Below are 17,420 nucleotides of genomic sequence, written 5' to 3' on the forward strand. Positions count from 1 at the left end.
CACACAGCCCACCCTGGAAAAGCTCGGAAAAGCCATCGATTGCCTTGCCTGTGGGAAGGCTCCTGGAAGCGACGGCATTCCGCCTGAAGTCCTCAAGAGCGGAAAACCAGCACTGCTCCAGCCCCTACACACACTCCTCTGCCTTTGCTGGGAACAGGGATACATCCCACAGGACATGCGTGATGCCAACATCGTCACTTTGTACAAAAACAAAGGAGACCGTAGCGACTGCAACAACTATCGGGGCATCTCCCTCCTCAGCATCGTCGGAAAGGCCTTCGCCCGTGTTGCCTTGGCACGCTTGCAGATCCTAGCCTCCCGCGTCTACCCAGAATCCCAGTGTGGATTTTGAGCCGGCAGGTCAACTGTAGACATGATCTTCTCACTACGTCAGCTGCAGGAGAAGTGTCGCGAGCAGCGGATGCCCCTCTACATTGCCTTCATAGACCTGACGAAGGCGTTTGACATGGTTAGTCGGAGTGGACTCTTCAGACTCCTGCAGAAGATCGGCTGCCCCCCACGTCTGCTTGCTGTCATTATGTCGTTCCACGAGAACATGCACAGCACAGTGTGCTTCAATGGCGCAACATCTGAAGCATTCCCAGTCGTTAGCGGAGTCAAACAAGGCTGTGTCCTTGCACCGACGCTCTTTGCCATCTTCTTCTCCATGCTTCTCCAGTACGCATTCAAGGACTGCAGTGAGGGAGTGTACATCCATACCAGGGCTGACGGCAAGCTGTTCAACATCGCCCGTCTCCGTGCTAAGACTAAAGTCACAGAGGTACTCATCCGTGAATTGCTCTTTGCCGACGATGCAGCCTTGACATCACACACGGAAGATGGACTCCAGCAGCTGGTATGCTGCCTCTCCCATGCATGTAAGGAATTTGGACTGACCATTAGTTTGAAGAAAACAAATGTCATGGCACAGGACACAGACTCCCCTCCCTCTGTCTCCATCGATGGGTACAGTTTGGAAGTTGTCAAGAACTTCACATACCTCGGGTCTAACATCTCCAGCTCACTCTCCATTGATTCTGAGGTGGGCGGCAGGATTGCCAAGGCAGCAGCAGTGATGGCCAGACTTAACCAGAGGGTCTGGAACAACCCCAACCTCACAGAGAAGACCAAACTGCGTGTCTACCAAGCGTGCGTGCTCAGCTCACTTCTCTACAGCAGCGAAACATGGACCACCTATGCAAGACACGAGAGGAAGCTCAACAGCTTCCACCTGAGATGTCTGCGGCGCATTCTGCACATCCAGTGGCAGGACAAAGTACCCAACACAGAGGTTCTAGAACGCGCCAACATGAACAGCATGTTCTCCATACTCAGCGAGAGGCGCCTTCGCTGGCTCGGCCATGTCAAGAGAATGGACCCAGGTCGCATTCCCAAGGACCTGTTATATGGGGAGTTAGCAGAAGGTGCACGACCAACTGGACGACCACATCTGCGCTACAAAGATGTTTGCAAGAAGGATATGAAGACAGCAAACATCAATGTCAACGACTGGGAGAGCTGTGCAAACAACCGTTCCAGCTGGCGTCTAGCTGTCAGGCAGGGAGTTCAAAACGCAGAGGAAAAGAGAAGAATAAAGCAAGCTGAAAAGAGAGCTAAAAAGAAGGATAAGCAAAAGCGTACTTTGGAGCTATGCCATCGTCTCTCGTAGACGGACGGATGCCTATATATATATATATATATATATATATATATATATATATATATATATATATATATATATAAACTGATGTGCTTTCATATGTTGATGAATTTGCATACAGTAGAGAAACCTTGCAACAATCATTTTCTTCATATGCAATCAACGGTACTGGAAGAAATTTCTGCAGAAAGCATCCTAATTACCCAGTTTTATTAAAAACTGCTTTTGCATTTGGATGTTAGGCATATATATGTGACAGGAACAATACAATTTTTATGGATATATGTTGGAAAAATTGCAGTTCACTTATTACTAAAAATTGTATAAAATTAGAAAGAAATGGTCCTCATATCATCAAACGTGCTTTAAATGTATTACTCTCTTGATTTCTCATGCCTGCATAACTCACTAATCTGCTTATAATGATGGGTCAGGTGTGGATCCATTTTTTGTTTCATTTATATATAAAAAACAAGATTGGTTATATATTTGCAGAACATGAAAAATAATTGCATTCACAATTGGTAAATAAAATTTTTATTTATATAATATTTTATCATTGAAAAAAGAAGGTTGATAGTACCTGTAAATCATGAAATTTCAGTCAGTTAAAATGTCACTAATGCTTATTTGTAGCAACTGTGAACACTTTAAAAAATAAATAGCAATTAAATAAGTTTTGTTAAGTTAAACGTATGTGTTACTTCTGTCCTTTTGGTTTCATTGTAATCATCATAAATGCAGTATGCCCTCTTCTATTCAAATGAGAAAAATTTCATTCTACCATCACATCTATGTCTGCAATTGTTTCTCTGAGAACTTAAGTGCCAAATGTGTTTTGATCTCCATCTTGTGAAAGTATTTGTTATATTGTTACACTCGCTTAAAAGCAGACCTGTTTTGTATTGTCACATTAGTTATGTCATCTGTACCAAATCAAATAAAGAAAAGTTAAAAGGCATGCAAATCCTAACTGCATAAGAACTAGTGGTCATTCTTATGTTTAAGATCAACTCATTTCAATTCATCAATCAAATTCTTCTTATAAATAGTGTTAAGTAATATAATTAAACTACTTTTAATTAGGCTATTCATTCACAAATATGATTAAAGATTGAAAGGCGAACAAGTGAAATGAGTATTTGGTGAATAAAAAGCTTTCTTTCACAGATACAGTTTATTATTGAGAAGTGTGTTCCAGAATTCATAGTGAATAGAAAAGTCCTGAATTTGCCTCAGTGATTTCCTTAAAGATAGACAGAAGTTTCACTATTACTTGCAGTGAAATCATTGCACCAATATCTTACCAATCAAACAATTAAAAAAATTAATCAGATTTTTACAGCAAAAATTGTTTCATGAAATAGGTTGTTTTATTATTAATCACCAAAAACAAAAGCAGCCATGTAGTACAAAATGTTTTCACATTCATATGATGGTTGTTGAAACCTCAAGAAAAATGTTGTTAATCATCTTTCAAAGGTTGGGCACCTAAATATAAGGAAATTTATACAACAAAGCTAAAAACTTCATTAGTAAAAGCTCTTTTTTGACAATTATTCCCAAGATGATTATAAATGAATATTCAGCCATTAAATGGCACTTTTACCCACTCCCCTCCCCTCCAGCCCTACCTTATTTTTCTTATTGTCCAGTGTGGATGGCATCCCCTTCTTAAATTTCTTGAGGTCCCTAGATAACTCATGCCCTCGCTTGTAGTATAGTTGGTCTTATTGAACCTTATTGTGTGCTAGTTACCAAGTACTTTATGTATCTATATGTATGTTTATTTATGTTTTTTTCTCATATTTCAGTTCCATTGGCTGTATATTGGAGTGATGTCAGGGCAAAAAGAGGAAAAACTGCATGGTTATGTCTGGCAGTCAGACCATGCTGGTATCAAGTGTACCTTCCTTGCTGTTGATCCAGAATCTGGCATCACAGGCCTGATGGTTGCTGTGGGAACAAAGGGTATAAAACCGATTTCTTCACATTCCATAAATTATAATTAAATAAATTTGGGAATATAGTCTGATCACTTGTATGTAAAAACAATAAATACAACAGATAATACATATTTTTGTAATATCCTAATGAAGATAAGTAGCACCTACAGCTCTATTAAAATGCATTTTAAAATTACACAAGTGCATCAAACAATGCAGTTTTTATTCCAGACAGTATGATTCTGTACCACTATTACAAGTATCCAAATAAAAAACTTAGCTTTTAAGTGAAGCTTTCAAAACTTAATTGAAATATTTTATGTGAACTGCCATCTAGTTTCATATCTTTTTTATCAAAATAATCCAAAGACTTACCTAGCTAATTTGTCCTTAAGTGCTAAGAAGGCTTTCTGAAGTTAAAACATTTTGGTAATAAAAACTTTAAACTTGTTTGCTGATTTCAGATTTTTTTAATATTTTAAGATTGAAAACTTTAGAATTGTCTGATAAATCAAAAACTGATGGTTGTGGTGGGGGATGGTTATAAGTTGCTTCAGAATTTTGCATTAATGTTGCTCTTATTCTGGACTTTGCTTGGTTTGTCTGCTATGTTAATTTAAAAAATACTTTGTTCTTTCTTCATTGAACAGAGAATTCTACTGATATTCTTGACTGGCATGATATTGAAGCTGATGCAAGGGATGTTTACATTGACAACCTGGTGCTCCAGGACACAATATTTGCAAATAACTTTGATAATGATCCTATCAGTAATGTCTACTACGTTACTATCAGGGCCAGAAATGGTGCTGACCTTTTGAGTGATCCTGTGGTGTCAACACCCATTGTTGTTATACCTGAAGATGTGGCAGGTGAGGAAATAAATAACCAAAGTTTTGGTAACATTTTTGTTACACTTGTGAAGGACAGACATATTAGTACAACCATAACCTTATCCATGTATAGGTGAAGATTTGCTTTAACGTTACAAATGGATCTTTCATGCAACATTTCCTTATTAATATAAGTTCATATAAATTATAGATATATTGTGCAGCAAGTTCTCCTGAAGTACTGCCATTACTGGATTTTTTCAAGGAATAATGGTTGCTGTACAAAACACAGGTCTCACGTAATTCTTTTTTTTTTCTTTTTTGGAGAGAGGCGGGTAATAGGCTTTACATCAAAAACTTGAACCTCTGGTGATGGTTCCAGCACTGACTCCAGACATCTGCATCACATTGTCTTAATTTTCCCTGTAGCAGAAGATTACACACACACACAAATGTGTATGTATGTGTGTGTGTATATATATATATATATATATATATATATATATATATATATATATATATATATATATATATATATATGTGTGTGTGTGTGTGTGTAAGAGTGAGAGAGATTCACCAGTCATTTTTTCAGAAAATTTAATATGGCAGCCATATATTTATACAATTTAATATAAAAGCATTTAAAGGAAATAAAGTTATGACAAAAAAGGAAACATTGATATACTTAATTATTAAATTTACCAGAAAATGTGTCATTTTCGATTCTTGTTTTGCTGCTGCCTTGGGATTAGTGTTATCCTTTCATGATTCACTTGTTTCCACTTAAGCTAATTATTTTATAAAAATAATATTTTCTTTGAAACAATATGCTATATAACTTCACCAAACAAAAGTATCTCATTCAAAATACTTTACATAAAAAATATTTATTAATTGACAACAAGCAGATTTACTGCAAAAATAAATAGTACTTAATCAACTGACATTCCCAACCAAGACAGATCAGAAGTTTTATTTGATCCAGTCTTTATAAAATCTTAGATGATTAGTCATACAATTTTGTTGTTGTTACTCTCTGTTCCAAATTCTGGCCTTAGTGTCAATATTTTCTTTGAAAACTTTGATGTGCAGATACTCCAGGGCACTATATAGTTAAAAACTCTAGTGTGAGCGCCTAATGCACAACTACTGACCCTGAGGCAGTTGTCTAACAATAGAGCTTTTGATAAGTGCAGAAGATAATCTTTCAAACTTCTTTTGTCTTGTGGTTGGTGGCTATAGTGTGTTTAGACAATTGAGAAAACATACTGACCAAACCAGCTGGGTCAGTGACACCTAGTGGTGTTATTATGGATCTGTTGCCCTTAGAACCCTGATCCATCAACACATTTATATCCCCAAATGATTTTGCACAATTTCAAGTGCAGCCATGCTAAATATTTATATTTATTACCGCCACTACTCAGTGTGTTTTGAATTTTTTTTAAAACCTCATAACACTGCTGGTCATCAGCCAATGGCACAATCAAATACAACTAAACCCACTCAACCATCATAAAATCATGTTTTCCCTGATCCAGCTGGACCAATGATTGGTGCATAAACTGAATTCTTGAAATATGTAGCTTCAGTTTCATTGCCATGCTTGGATGGTTAAGGTGCTGCCCGTATGGAAATGTCAATGACTGTGAAATCTTTGAAAGCATCTGCAAATTTCCTTTTTTGTCATGCCTTTGCAGAGATGCTTCCAGTGCATGCAATCATATGATTTGCTCAAAATTTGTATGAATCTTTGCACTTGGAAAGCATGATGCATGAGAACTGCAAATTAGTTTCAGGTTGTCCTTATGAAAAATGTACTCTGTGCAGTATACAAATTTTTTCAGCCCTTCACCCGTATAATGCTTGTTATGACAGAAGTCATGCCGGTAGAAATATTGTAGCACTTCTTGCGATGTTTTTTTTTTTGTTGTAACTATTTACACATCTGGTTTCTTGGGCTTAACCTGAATAGTTGTTAAACTAAATATGATTGGAACATTGGGTCCCATTACAAGCATTCAGTTATAACTTGAAACTTGCAAAAAGGAAGTTATAAAAATGCACGTTTATAATACATGCTATCTAAAAGACCTAGTATGGATGAGTCTCAATATGGTTCATTTTTAGGTGGTGAATTTGTTCAACAAGTGCTGGCTGATCATAATGATGAAGCAATTTACTTTTAAAGTTAGGAAGTTTAGGAAGTATACCAGTGAGTGATTTTGAACCCATAAATGGTATTAAACATGAGTCTGATGTACATGCTGGATGGACAAAAACAGATGGCATGATGGTCAATCCTTCATTTTATAGACAATTTAAAAGTAGATTGCATTTTTCGTTTCTTTTTTCAAAACAGTTTAGCCCTGCAGGATCATGTGCTACAAAACCATATAGCCCTAGCGTAAAGGTTAAAATAAATCTAATAAATGAGAATCTAAGAATGAAATTAAGAAGTAAAGATATTTATTTGATCAAAATAGCTCTGTTTGTCCAAGTAAACTATGACATAATTGGACTTAAAATCCTAATACAGCATTATGGAACAGTCAGTTTGGCATAATCTAGTCTCAGATTTATTTACCAAATACGGTTGTGCCATGTCTGCATATGATATGAATGATCAGTGTAGAGCATCTTGACCCATTCCTGGTAATATGGTTTGATTTTGTTTTAGCAAAACTTGTACATGAACAGCTTTGTCAAGTCCAACATTGATGATGCAACAAAGATTGTTTTATTAACTTGAGTTTTGATAAAAAAAATTGCTATGAATGGCAATAAGTCCACCAGATTTTTCTGGATCCAAATGCAGGGTGGGCAGTGAGCTTTTAAAGTTTGTGAACAAGGTCAATTCAGATTCATTTGAACAAATTCTCTATGGTTTTTCCAAATATGGAATTGTTCATGGGCTTAAAAGAGTCCTTATCAAATTCATTGGCACCCTTAGTTTTCAGATCCGTATTGATATGGATGAATATCGGTTACACTCATACCCTATCGCAGCTGGGCGTTTAGCATGTGCAGTACATAATTGTTTCATCCTAAGACTTGGTACCAGTTTGGTGCATTCAGTAAAAAGAAAATCTGGATCCATCTACAGTTGAATACTAATAAGGAAATAACCACATACCAGGCACTGACAGAGCTACTGGTGCCAGCAGATGATAATCGTTATGTACATCCTGTAAATGTTCTGGATATTCTAGATCAATTTCAAAGAAGTATTCATAGTTGCTGTTGCTGTTATAATCAGTTATATTTTTTGCTCTCTTCTATACTCACACATCTTAGACAACTTGGCCACCCAGGGCCCTGCAACAGAGTCAACTCAATGATGCATAAATTTATTACATGTAAAATTGATTTATACTAAAAGTCGGTCACAAATATATTCACTTCTTGTGATATAATATTCATAATATTAAAATCGATTATGCAAATATTTGTGTAGGACAAATGATATAATAGTTTTCATGTATCAATGTAAGTTGCTAGCAGCATTTTCCTCCCACCAACTAGTAATATTAACCAAACTTGAGTCTCTTCACTCTCTTATGACCATTACCTTATTACTCAAGAGTTATTCAAGAATTAAAAAATATAACAAAAGGGAAGAAATAAACCATGAATTAATTCCCTTTGGCCAATAGCACATCAAATTCCATCAATGTAATCTTGTTCAACCTTCATTTAAAATGTTTTTGTCAGCCATGCACTAAGTGAAGATTTGACCACTCCAGTGACCTAAGTGGTTAGAGTGGGAGTTCTAGGTTTGAACCCTGACTGAGTCATACCAAAACATGTTAAAGCTATGTTCAATATCCAAATCACAGACATGCAAGTGAAGATTTCAGTCAGCAACTAATACAATTCTTGTTGGTGACAAACTGATTAACATAAATGGTTTCACACCTAAGTGCACTTATTGAGTACACTCAGCTACAGAATTTACCTTATGAAGGTAGTAATTACATCGAATTAATTTTCTTAATAAAGGAGCTTTATAAGTTGGGACCTTGATCATAACTTTATTACCATTCTTAAAATCTTGTATCTCATTATTTTGTCACTTCTTTCCTCTTAGGAATTGCAATTGATGGCCTGAGTAACACAATGGAACAGGACATTGACTACCAGTGGGATATCAGCTCTGTAACAATGAGGTTCTCTGGTTTCACCAGTCATCTGCATGGTGTGGCCTCTTTTGAATGGGCTGTGGGTACAATTCCTGGTGGGGAAGATGTCCTTCCTTTTATACAGTCAGACCTCAGTCATGAAGAAGAGGCAGATGTTCCTGGAAATGGTTTGCAGTTGTTTACTAATACTTTTAACATTTTTTCAAAAATTTTGAATACATTTTTTTGTTGATTTTTTGGGGAAAACCCTGATAGCACAATTAAGCAAAGTTGACTTGATGTACATAATGATTTATAGGCATGTTTGCATGCATAAGTAAGTGAATCTGAATAGATTTTTAGGCTATTACATCAATTTTTTCAATGTTTTATGTTTTTAAACTTTTGAGACTTTCTGTTAAAGAAATCTTCTTGATACAGTTAATTGCAAAAGCCACTTGAGAGCAACAAATGATTTTTATGCATGTTTGTATGTACATATTGATGATCTGATTAGATTTTATGCCACTGTGGCAGGTTTTCACATTTCTACCAGTTTTTTAAACTCCTTTTCAACAGGGGCATACATGTTAACCCTTTACCTCATACAAGCATCTTTGGACGCCTCTACTCCATTCGCATGGAAGCGCCTTTTGATGCCTCTGCAAGATTCGCATAGAAGCGCCTTTTGATGCCTGCTGTAAACATCAGCCATTTTGAGCTAGTTTTTGTAGCGCCACCTTCGGGGAAAACCCCCCTATTACATACTACATTCATTTCTGCGAATGACAATTACGTCAGATCACGTGGTCACTATTCATGCACTGGTCGATATCTGCTATTTAAAGTAACTGGGTCGTAATCTCCAGTCTCCAAAATGGCAGCCGCGGATTTCATTCAGTACATACGAAATTTTCACGATTAGAATAACAACCACGAAAGATTCAATAAATTAGGTAAAGGCTCTGATATTAATGTAGGCAGCAATTAGTTTTTATAAATTATCAAATTCAGATGACTTAGTGATATAGACGCACACGAAAACCTTGTAAATTTCGAGTATCGGAAATGGCAGCTACGGTTGGTCATGCGGCCTCACGGACATGACGGTGAACGAGTTCTCTCAAGATTTTGAAGCACATAAAAAAATTCTTCTGTGGAAAATAATTACACAGCTATAACAATTGGACATTACTCTTAAATTTGTCCACATATAATATGTGTACCAAAAATGTAAAATGGTTAAAATTATTGTTAAATGTAACATACACTAAATTGCTTAACAGTTCACAGGCAGGATTTCATTCAGTACTTACGAAGTTTTCACGAGTAGAATCACAACCATGAAAGATTCAGTAACTAAGGTAAAGGCTCTGATATTTATGTAAGCAGCAATTAGTTTTTATTGATTATCAAATTCAGATGACTTAGTGATGTAGACGCAGACAAAAAACATGTAAATTTCGAGTATGGGAAATGGCAGCTACGGTCGGTCACGCGGCCTCACTGACATGACGGTGAACGAGTTCTCTCTCGATTTTAAAGCACATAAAATATTCTTCCATGAAAAATAAGTACACAGCTATAACAATCGGACTTTACTCTTAAATTTGTCCACATATAATATATGTGTACCAAAAATGTAAAATGGTTAAAATTGATGTTAAATGTAACAACACTACATTGCTTAACAATTCACAGGCCGGAATTCATTCAGTACTTACGAAGTTTTCACGAGTAGAATCACAACCACGAAAGATTCAATAACTTTGGTAAAGGCTATGATATTTATGTAAGCAGCAATTAGTTTTTATTGATTATCAAATTCAGATGACTTAGTGATGTAGACGCAGATGAAAAACGTGTAAATTTCGAGTATGGGAAATGGCAGCTACGGTTGGTCACGCGGCCTCACTGACATGATGGTGAATGAGTTCTCTCTCGATTTTAAAGCACATTAAATAGTCTTCTGTGAAAAATAATTACACAGCTATAACAATTGGACTTTACTCTTCAATTTTTCCATATATAATAGATGTCTACCTAAAATGTAAAATGGTTAAAACTGCTGTTAAATGTAACACCACTACATTGCTTAACAATTCACAGGCATGCCTATGTGGATGCGGTCTGCTAGGTAACAGTTGTTCTATTTATAGCGTGCTGCACTTTGTCACTATGCTCTATGAGGTAAAGGGTTAAACACAAACAACTCATGTTAAATATGACTTGTCCTGTTTTTGTATACATATTTACAGATACCTACAAGTATGTTAGTGCAATGACATAGACCTTTTGTAAAACTTGTACAGTTTTTACCTAATGTGTTGAAAAGAATTGTAAAGCTTCTGCTAATATGTATTGAATTTTATATTTTTCTTTCTTCATTTTGTTGATATTTCTCAACAACTTTCAAAAATGACATATTTTAACAAAATATAAAAATATTGTAGGAAAGATTTTCTTCCAAGCATTTCTTATGTATCATGTCATTTATCTCTGTATGGTCATGTTGAGTCTAAAATGTATAGATTTGTGTCATGATAGTCATCTTCAGGTCAAATGCCACTTATATTTATAGCCATCTTTTGCTGTCACACTATATCCAAGGATCATTTTGCTAGATCATTCAGCCTCTTATCCTACAAGTGTTTTTGTTTCACTTTGCATGGGTTCTATACCTGCCCTGACCAGCCTGGGTCAGCAGCCTCAATTTGTCCTTGAGAAAGACACATATCTCTCATTTTTTGGCATCATAGAGCCAATTAAGTGCTGGAAATAAAAAACAAAAGACAATTACAAAATCTCAATTTATTGTATAACTTTATTTACATGTATCACATTTTCTTGAGTTTTTCTTTGTATGTTTCAAATACATGTTATGAACTGATGTCAAACTCGAACCAATAAATATCTGCCAGATCATTCAACCTCCTACTCCATGACAGTCTTTTTTTTTGTTGTCCTATTTTTCTTGCATTCTATACCTGCCCTTGACAGCCAAGGTTTATGACCTCATTTTGTCCATGGAAAAGTCACATAATCTTGTTTTCTTGGATTCATGTAGCCAATAATGCTAAAAAGAACAAAAGAACTAAAGACAATAACAAAATCTTATTTTATTGCATTTAAGGCATTTTCTTTTATTTCACATTTGCACTCTTTGCACATTTTAAATACACATAATGAATTTAAGGTCAGTGTCAACTAGATGATTGAGATTGGGTTCACTTTGGCCTCTTGTTCTAGGGTCATCTTTATTTCAGTTTAGTACTGTTTCATACATCTCTAAGTTGACTTGTATTTTGCTAGTAAACTCTGTGTTTGATAATAATCTTCAGGTATTGCCAGCCATGGTTATGCCCATACCAATCTTCCCCTTGATCATGGTGTTACCTATTATGCATCTGTAAGAGCAATCACCAATGAGGGAAATGTTTTAGAGGCAGTGACTGATGGCTTCAAAGTTGATGTCACACCACCTGACATCTATCTGGACAGGTAAGATGACACACAATTTTAACTGCAGAATTCATCATTTATTTTGAAAATAGAGACAAAAATCTGAATAAAATCTTTACAATCACAGCTGAGTCCATTTCTGCAGGATGAGCTGCCTGACAGAAATTATTCAGCTGTCACTGTTTGCATCTTACAGAGAAATTAATAATTTTGTATTGAAAGTCATATTATAGGGACAAAATGAGTACATATTTTTTGAGTATTTTCAGTAAATTGTTTTGGGTCATTTTGAGTGATCTGTATGTCACTGATAATTGCATTTCTAATATATATTGCTTTGAGATGTGTACTTCTAGACTGAAATTGCTGAATGTTCCATGTAAATTGGAACCCAGTACCCATGATTTTTGTTTTTAATATCAGAAAAAGAATAGTCAGTGAAAATGTTATGATATAGTTTCTGACTAGCTCTTCATGTAATGAGTAGGAATTTCATTGAAAATCCAATTATTATTTAGGACATGTGGCTGACAGTCTGTTCATGCTAAAGCATGGCTTTTAGAGAAAATTAGTCCCATTCATTGTCCAATTTTAATTCTTACTGAATGAGACTGGTTTTAGCTAGTTAGTTGCTTTAGTTACTTTGTTTATGTCAGCCATACCCAAAAATGGAATAGTATATGCTGCTTGGATCAGTTGTTTTAATGCTAAAAAGTTCTTTTCAGGATATTTGCTATATTATTTATATTCTCAGAAATTGATCATGTAAGAATAAGTATGATGTACATGATTCACCTTTTGGAACCTGTGCACCAGGATTTTCTTTTTGCTGATAGATCAGTACAATCTATATTCTTCTGTTAATGACAGTCGGGGGGGGGGGGAGAAAGACTAAATGTCACACAGAATTAATGGAAATGTGTCATTTCATCCTGACAGTGTATCAAAATAAACAAAATGAGGCAGGCAGATTAGCAGTAGGATGATGGATTACAGCAAAATTGACACAGGCACACAGTTTTCAGTTCTGTGATATAACTCACTGATATTTGTGGAGAAAAAAAATATGGATGAATTTTCAACTCTCTGGTCATGGACCAGAAGGGCTTATGGAATGGTCTGTTAGTCTGTCACCAAAAGCCTGTCATCTGTCATCCGTTGGTACTTTAGTACAGTGTTGTTATTGCTACTCCTCCTAAACTACATGGAGAATTTCAACGAAACTTTACACACATGTTCATCCAATGGTCCACTTGGTCCTAAGTCAAAATGGTGTCACTCATACATCCATTATGGTCACCACAATGGCCATCTAGGAAATCTTATTACCTGAATGGAAGGTCATATCAACATAGGGTTTCCACTTAAAGACTTCTTATGATGTTTAGTTGGTCCTAAATGAAAATTGCACTGGTCTGACATCCAGTGTGATCTTCCAGAGTAGCCATCTTGAAAGTTTTGTTATTGCTACTCCTTTTTAATGGATAGTTATATCAACATGGGGTTTTCACCAGAAAACTTATGATATCTATGTGGTCCTAAATAAAAAATGATGCTGATCTGATGGCTAGTATGGCCACCACATAGGCCATCTTGAAAGACTTGTTATTGTTACTTCTGAATGGAAAGTCTTCTTCACATGGAGTTTTCACCAAAAGTCTTCTTATAATGTCTAGTTGGTCCTAAATGAAAATAATACTCATCTAATGGCCCATAAGGTTGTGACATTTGCAATCTGGAGAATTTTGTTGTCACTATATTTCCATAATTAATGCTCGAGTCAGCATGGCATTATCTTTAAATTGAATGTATCCAATACAAAATATTCAAAATTCACATTCTTAAACTGTCACAGTTTACACACAAGATATTCACAGACAGATCAAATGGGAACTAAACAATGCCTGGCAGGTGCCATACCACTTTGTCTATAACAATTTTGTTATAATACAGACATATATTTTGGTGAGAAAATAACATGTTTTGAGCAATTGCCATATTTACATGTAGTTTCCAGAGCTCAAGTGATGTTTCTAATTTGTTTTTCATTTAAAACATTTTCATTTCAAAGTTAAAATTTCAGAATCATCTAAGATCTCTCAAAAAAGTTTATACACCTATTATGCTATTCAAAGTTGTTAATTTTAAATATTTTAAAATTTTCAGTTCATACATCCATCATTGATACTTTGGTTTCCAGAGCATAATTAAGAAACCATTCAAGATACTTATGAAATTTGGTATACATATTAGACTATTAGTCAAATGTGCCTGTTTACATGCATCCATTTTTCACTTTCATTTCCAAGGTTTAGTCAATAACTGATAGAGGTATTCCTGTAAATGATCAAACACATTAGACTTTTTATGCAGAATTGTCTTTTGCCATTCATAAGTCTTCATTTACAATATTTAAATCTATCTGTCCATCTATTCATTATCCTCACTTCTAAATCCCAAAAAGGTGGAGATATCTTTAAGAAATTTGATCCACTGGATAATAGTAACGTAGTATTCAATTGAGAGTGCTAAACTGTGGTACTTTCAATAGTTGGAAAAACCAGGGGCATCTGATATGTAATCTCTAGAAGACTTGTTAAAAAATGCAGCGTGTATAACAGATTTTGACCAGATAATTCAACAATTGTATATTTATCTTTATCTTTTTTTCTCTCATATCTTTTATAGATTTTGGCATCTTTATCTTTTACCTTGTATAAATGTATTTTTACATTTGTTGGAAGGATTTGTTCCTATAGCTTTTGCAATTTGTATGTTTAAAATTGTTAGCTTAACTTTTAAATAGCATCATATTGCCAGTATTGTCTTTATATGTCATTAAACCTCATGCATGCATATACAGTGTGGGTCACACTGTATAGCATGTTCCATTAAATCACAAATTCGGGTATAAACACAGTGTCGCATGGCTGCCAAAATTTCATATATGTACATGTACTTTTCTCATACATGAAAAAATAATCTCTCTTGAAAGTAAAAAAAATAGAGTGTAAAAGTTTATTATCATTTTTGGGGAAGAGATCGTGTATGAATTTTAATATAAGATGAGTGTGGCATGGCTCCTGCAATTTCATATACATGTATTTTTCTTGTATGTGAAAAAAAGATTTTCTTCTTAAAAGTATGAAAAATGACGTGTAAAAAGTTTATTCAGGGATCACGCAGTGTTTGCCAACATTGCAAATTGTGATATATATTCCTTACTAGTCACAAAATACACCATCGAGCAATTTTTTTCCCCAACAATATTGACTGTTTAAACTTGTACATACAACCTTGGATTTGGAGTAAACAAATTCAGAGGCATCATGAAAGGAAGCTGCAAACTTATAAAATGCACTGGAGTTTATCTCTTGTTAGATAAACAAATTCTTTGTTCATCTTGACAAACCATCTTAACATTGCATTGTTATATTATAATCTGCTTATCCTGACATCTGGCCTAAGTACTGTATGCTGTGAGATCTAGGCATTTTTTTGGGGGGCAACATTTCTGGTAGCGTCAGATTATTGGCCACTTGCTAGTAATTAATATATTTGTTTTGACCGGCCTCTTTATGTGGATGGTAAGTAAAATTCCTCTGCTTTTCACTCATAGAACTAAATCCTTCAGAACACTAATATTTTCTGTGGTACCTTATTCCATGTATTTTTTCATACCCTTCAATTTTTCATTCACAATCCAGTTATCAAAATAATAATTATTTAAATGTATCATGATTTTTTGTACATATCACTTTGTATTTTTCAATTAAAAAAAATACATTTAATTATCAGACATAAAATTTCTACTCAGAAAGGTTTACGTTTACAAAAAATGCAAAAACAGCATATTGCCATATTGTTTTTACAAAAATAATAATTGTTGATGAGAAAATACAATGATTGATGCATAAGCATGGGCACCCGCAGCATAAGTCAAGGGGGTCACGTGACCCCCTGACAAGTTAGTCATGCAAATGAAGCTGAAAATATGTCACAAAACTCTGTTCAAAACGCTTAGTAAACATTAGCTTTAGTTTCAGACTGCTTACTATACTAACTCTCCTGGCTGTGACTGACTGACCCCGTCCCGTGCAAAATAATCCTGCATGCGCCCATGTGCATAAGCTCTTTTATTGTTATTACGGTATCTACTGGTGTTTATTAACAAATGAACAAAGGACTTCACAGACCATACCTTTAAATATTATCACTAATTAATTCTCCTTATTAAGTCAGTCACCATAACAAGACACCACATGCATTTTAAAATTAGTTCTGAAGACCTTTGATGATTTTTTTTATCCAACAAAAATGACATCTCACTACATGCTAAAGTGAGAACCACAGACCATTGCTCAACTAGTCTTATTGTTTCATGATAGTCATACAAAGATAAAATATAAAAACCTAGTCATTTTGTATCTTAAATATGAAAGTCACGGACTCTGTTAAATTGATTCGTATATATACATAAACTATCTTTTAAGTACTTGTTCTGTTTTGACTTGGATATAACTAACATTTTATTGTGAATCTATTCCTTGATATACCCCACTATTATCTTTATTGGCAAGTTAGAATAACAAGTAATGCATATGACCATTTGTCCTTATAACATCTGCTGTATGGACAACGACTTCAATAACACAGTGACAAATTTTCATTTCCCTAAAGAGAGCTTCATTTCCCTACTGGCAGCCTCATTGATTTGACCTCTTCTGTCGATTCTTGCACTCAATCTGGTTTCAACTGGAATAACCCAAAGGATAAGCATGTTTAATTACCATGTAAATAACACTGCAAAGCCATGTGGTTGTTGTAACAATGTACATCGTAATCAAAACAAGAAAGAATTGTTGATTTAGCAGTGTTTATTGATAATGGAATATAGTAGGGTCACAATACATGAGGATTATTACAATCATCAGGTAACAGTCTTTTTTTTTTTCTTTTTGCAAATGCTACAAATAAAAACCATCCTGAATAAATATGGTCTTGTACACTGACAAAAATTTTATTCATCTTTCTCTCTCACACACACACACACACACTTAAAGTTCTTTTTTTAAAATTGCAATTTGGTCTCATATCATTGCATACAATTACCAATAAATAATACCCATAATTAATACATGTTCAAACCATTATAATCATTTTGCCAACATGACATAACATAACAGCTGCATATGCTCTAAATGCAGACAAACTTGCACACTAAGACATAATCCTCTCTCTCTCTCTCTCACACACTAATAACAGCAAAAATCATGGAGTACTTTTATTTTTATTGTAATTAGATTCTTGAGTTGAGAGCAGAATGAGACAAAAAATATACATTGACTTTGTACGTTTGTACCATTAGGTTGTTGAGTAGTGTGTGTTCCATAGAACT

At 34.8% G+C, this 17,420-nt stretch overlaps 1 protein-coding gene across 1 annotated transcript in view; it reads left to right on the top strand.

The window, feature by feature from the left end:
* LOC149805308 (uncharacterized) overlaps nucleotides 1-17,420 on the top strand; it is a 471,406-nt gene that overhangs the window by 316,090 nt on the left and 137,896 nt on the right. The window contains exons 79-82 of the mRNA XM_089934018.1: nucleotides 3,475-3,631; nucleotides 4,257-4,478; nucleotides 8,530-8,748; nucleotides 11,902-12,061. Coding sequence (XP_089790144.1) covers nucleotides 3,475-3,631; nucleotides 4,257-4,478; nucleotides 8,530-8,748; nucleotides 11,902-12,061 — 758 coding nt within the window. The remainder of the gene's footprint in view (nucleotides 1-3,474; nucleotides 3,632-4,256; nucleotides 4,479-8,529; nucleotides 8,749-11,901; nucleotides 12,062-17,420) is intronic.

This window comes from Sinohyriopsis cumingii, chromosome 2 (genome assembly GCF_028554795.1).
Source record: "Sinohyriopsis cumingii isolate HCF-2022 chromosome 2, ASM2855479v2, whole genome shotgun sequence".
Classification (NCBI taxonomy): Eukaryota; Metazoa; Mollusca; class Bivalvia; order Unionida; family Unionidae; genus Sinohyriopsis; species Sinohyriopsis cumingii.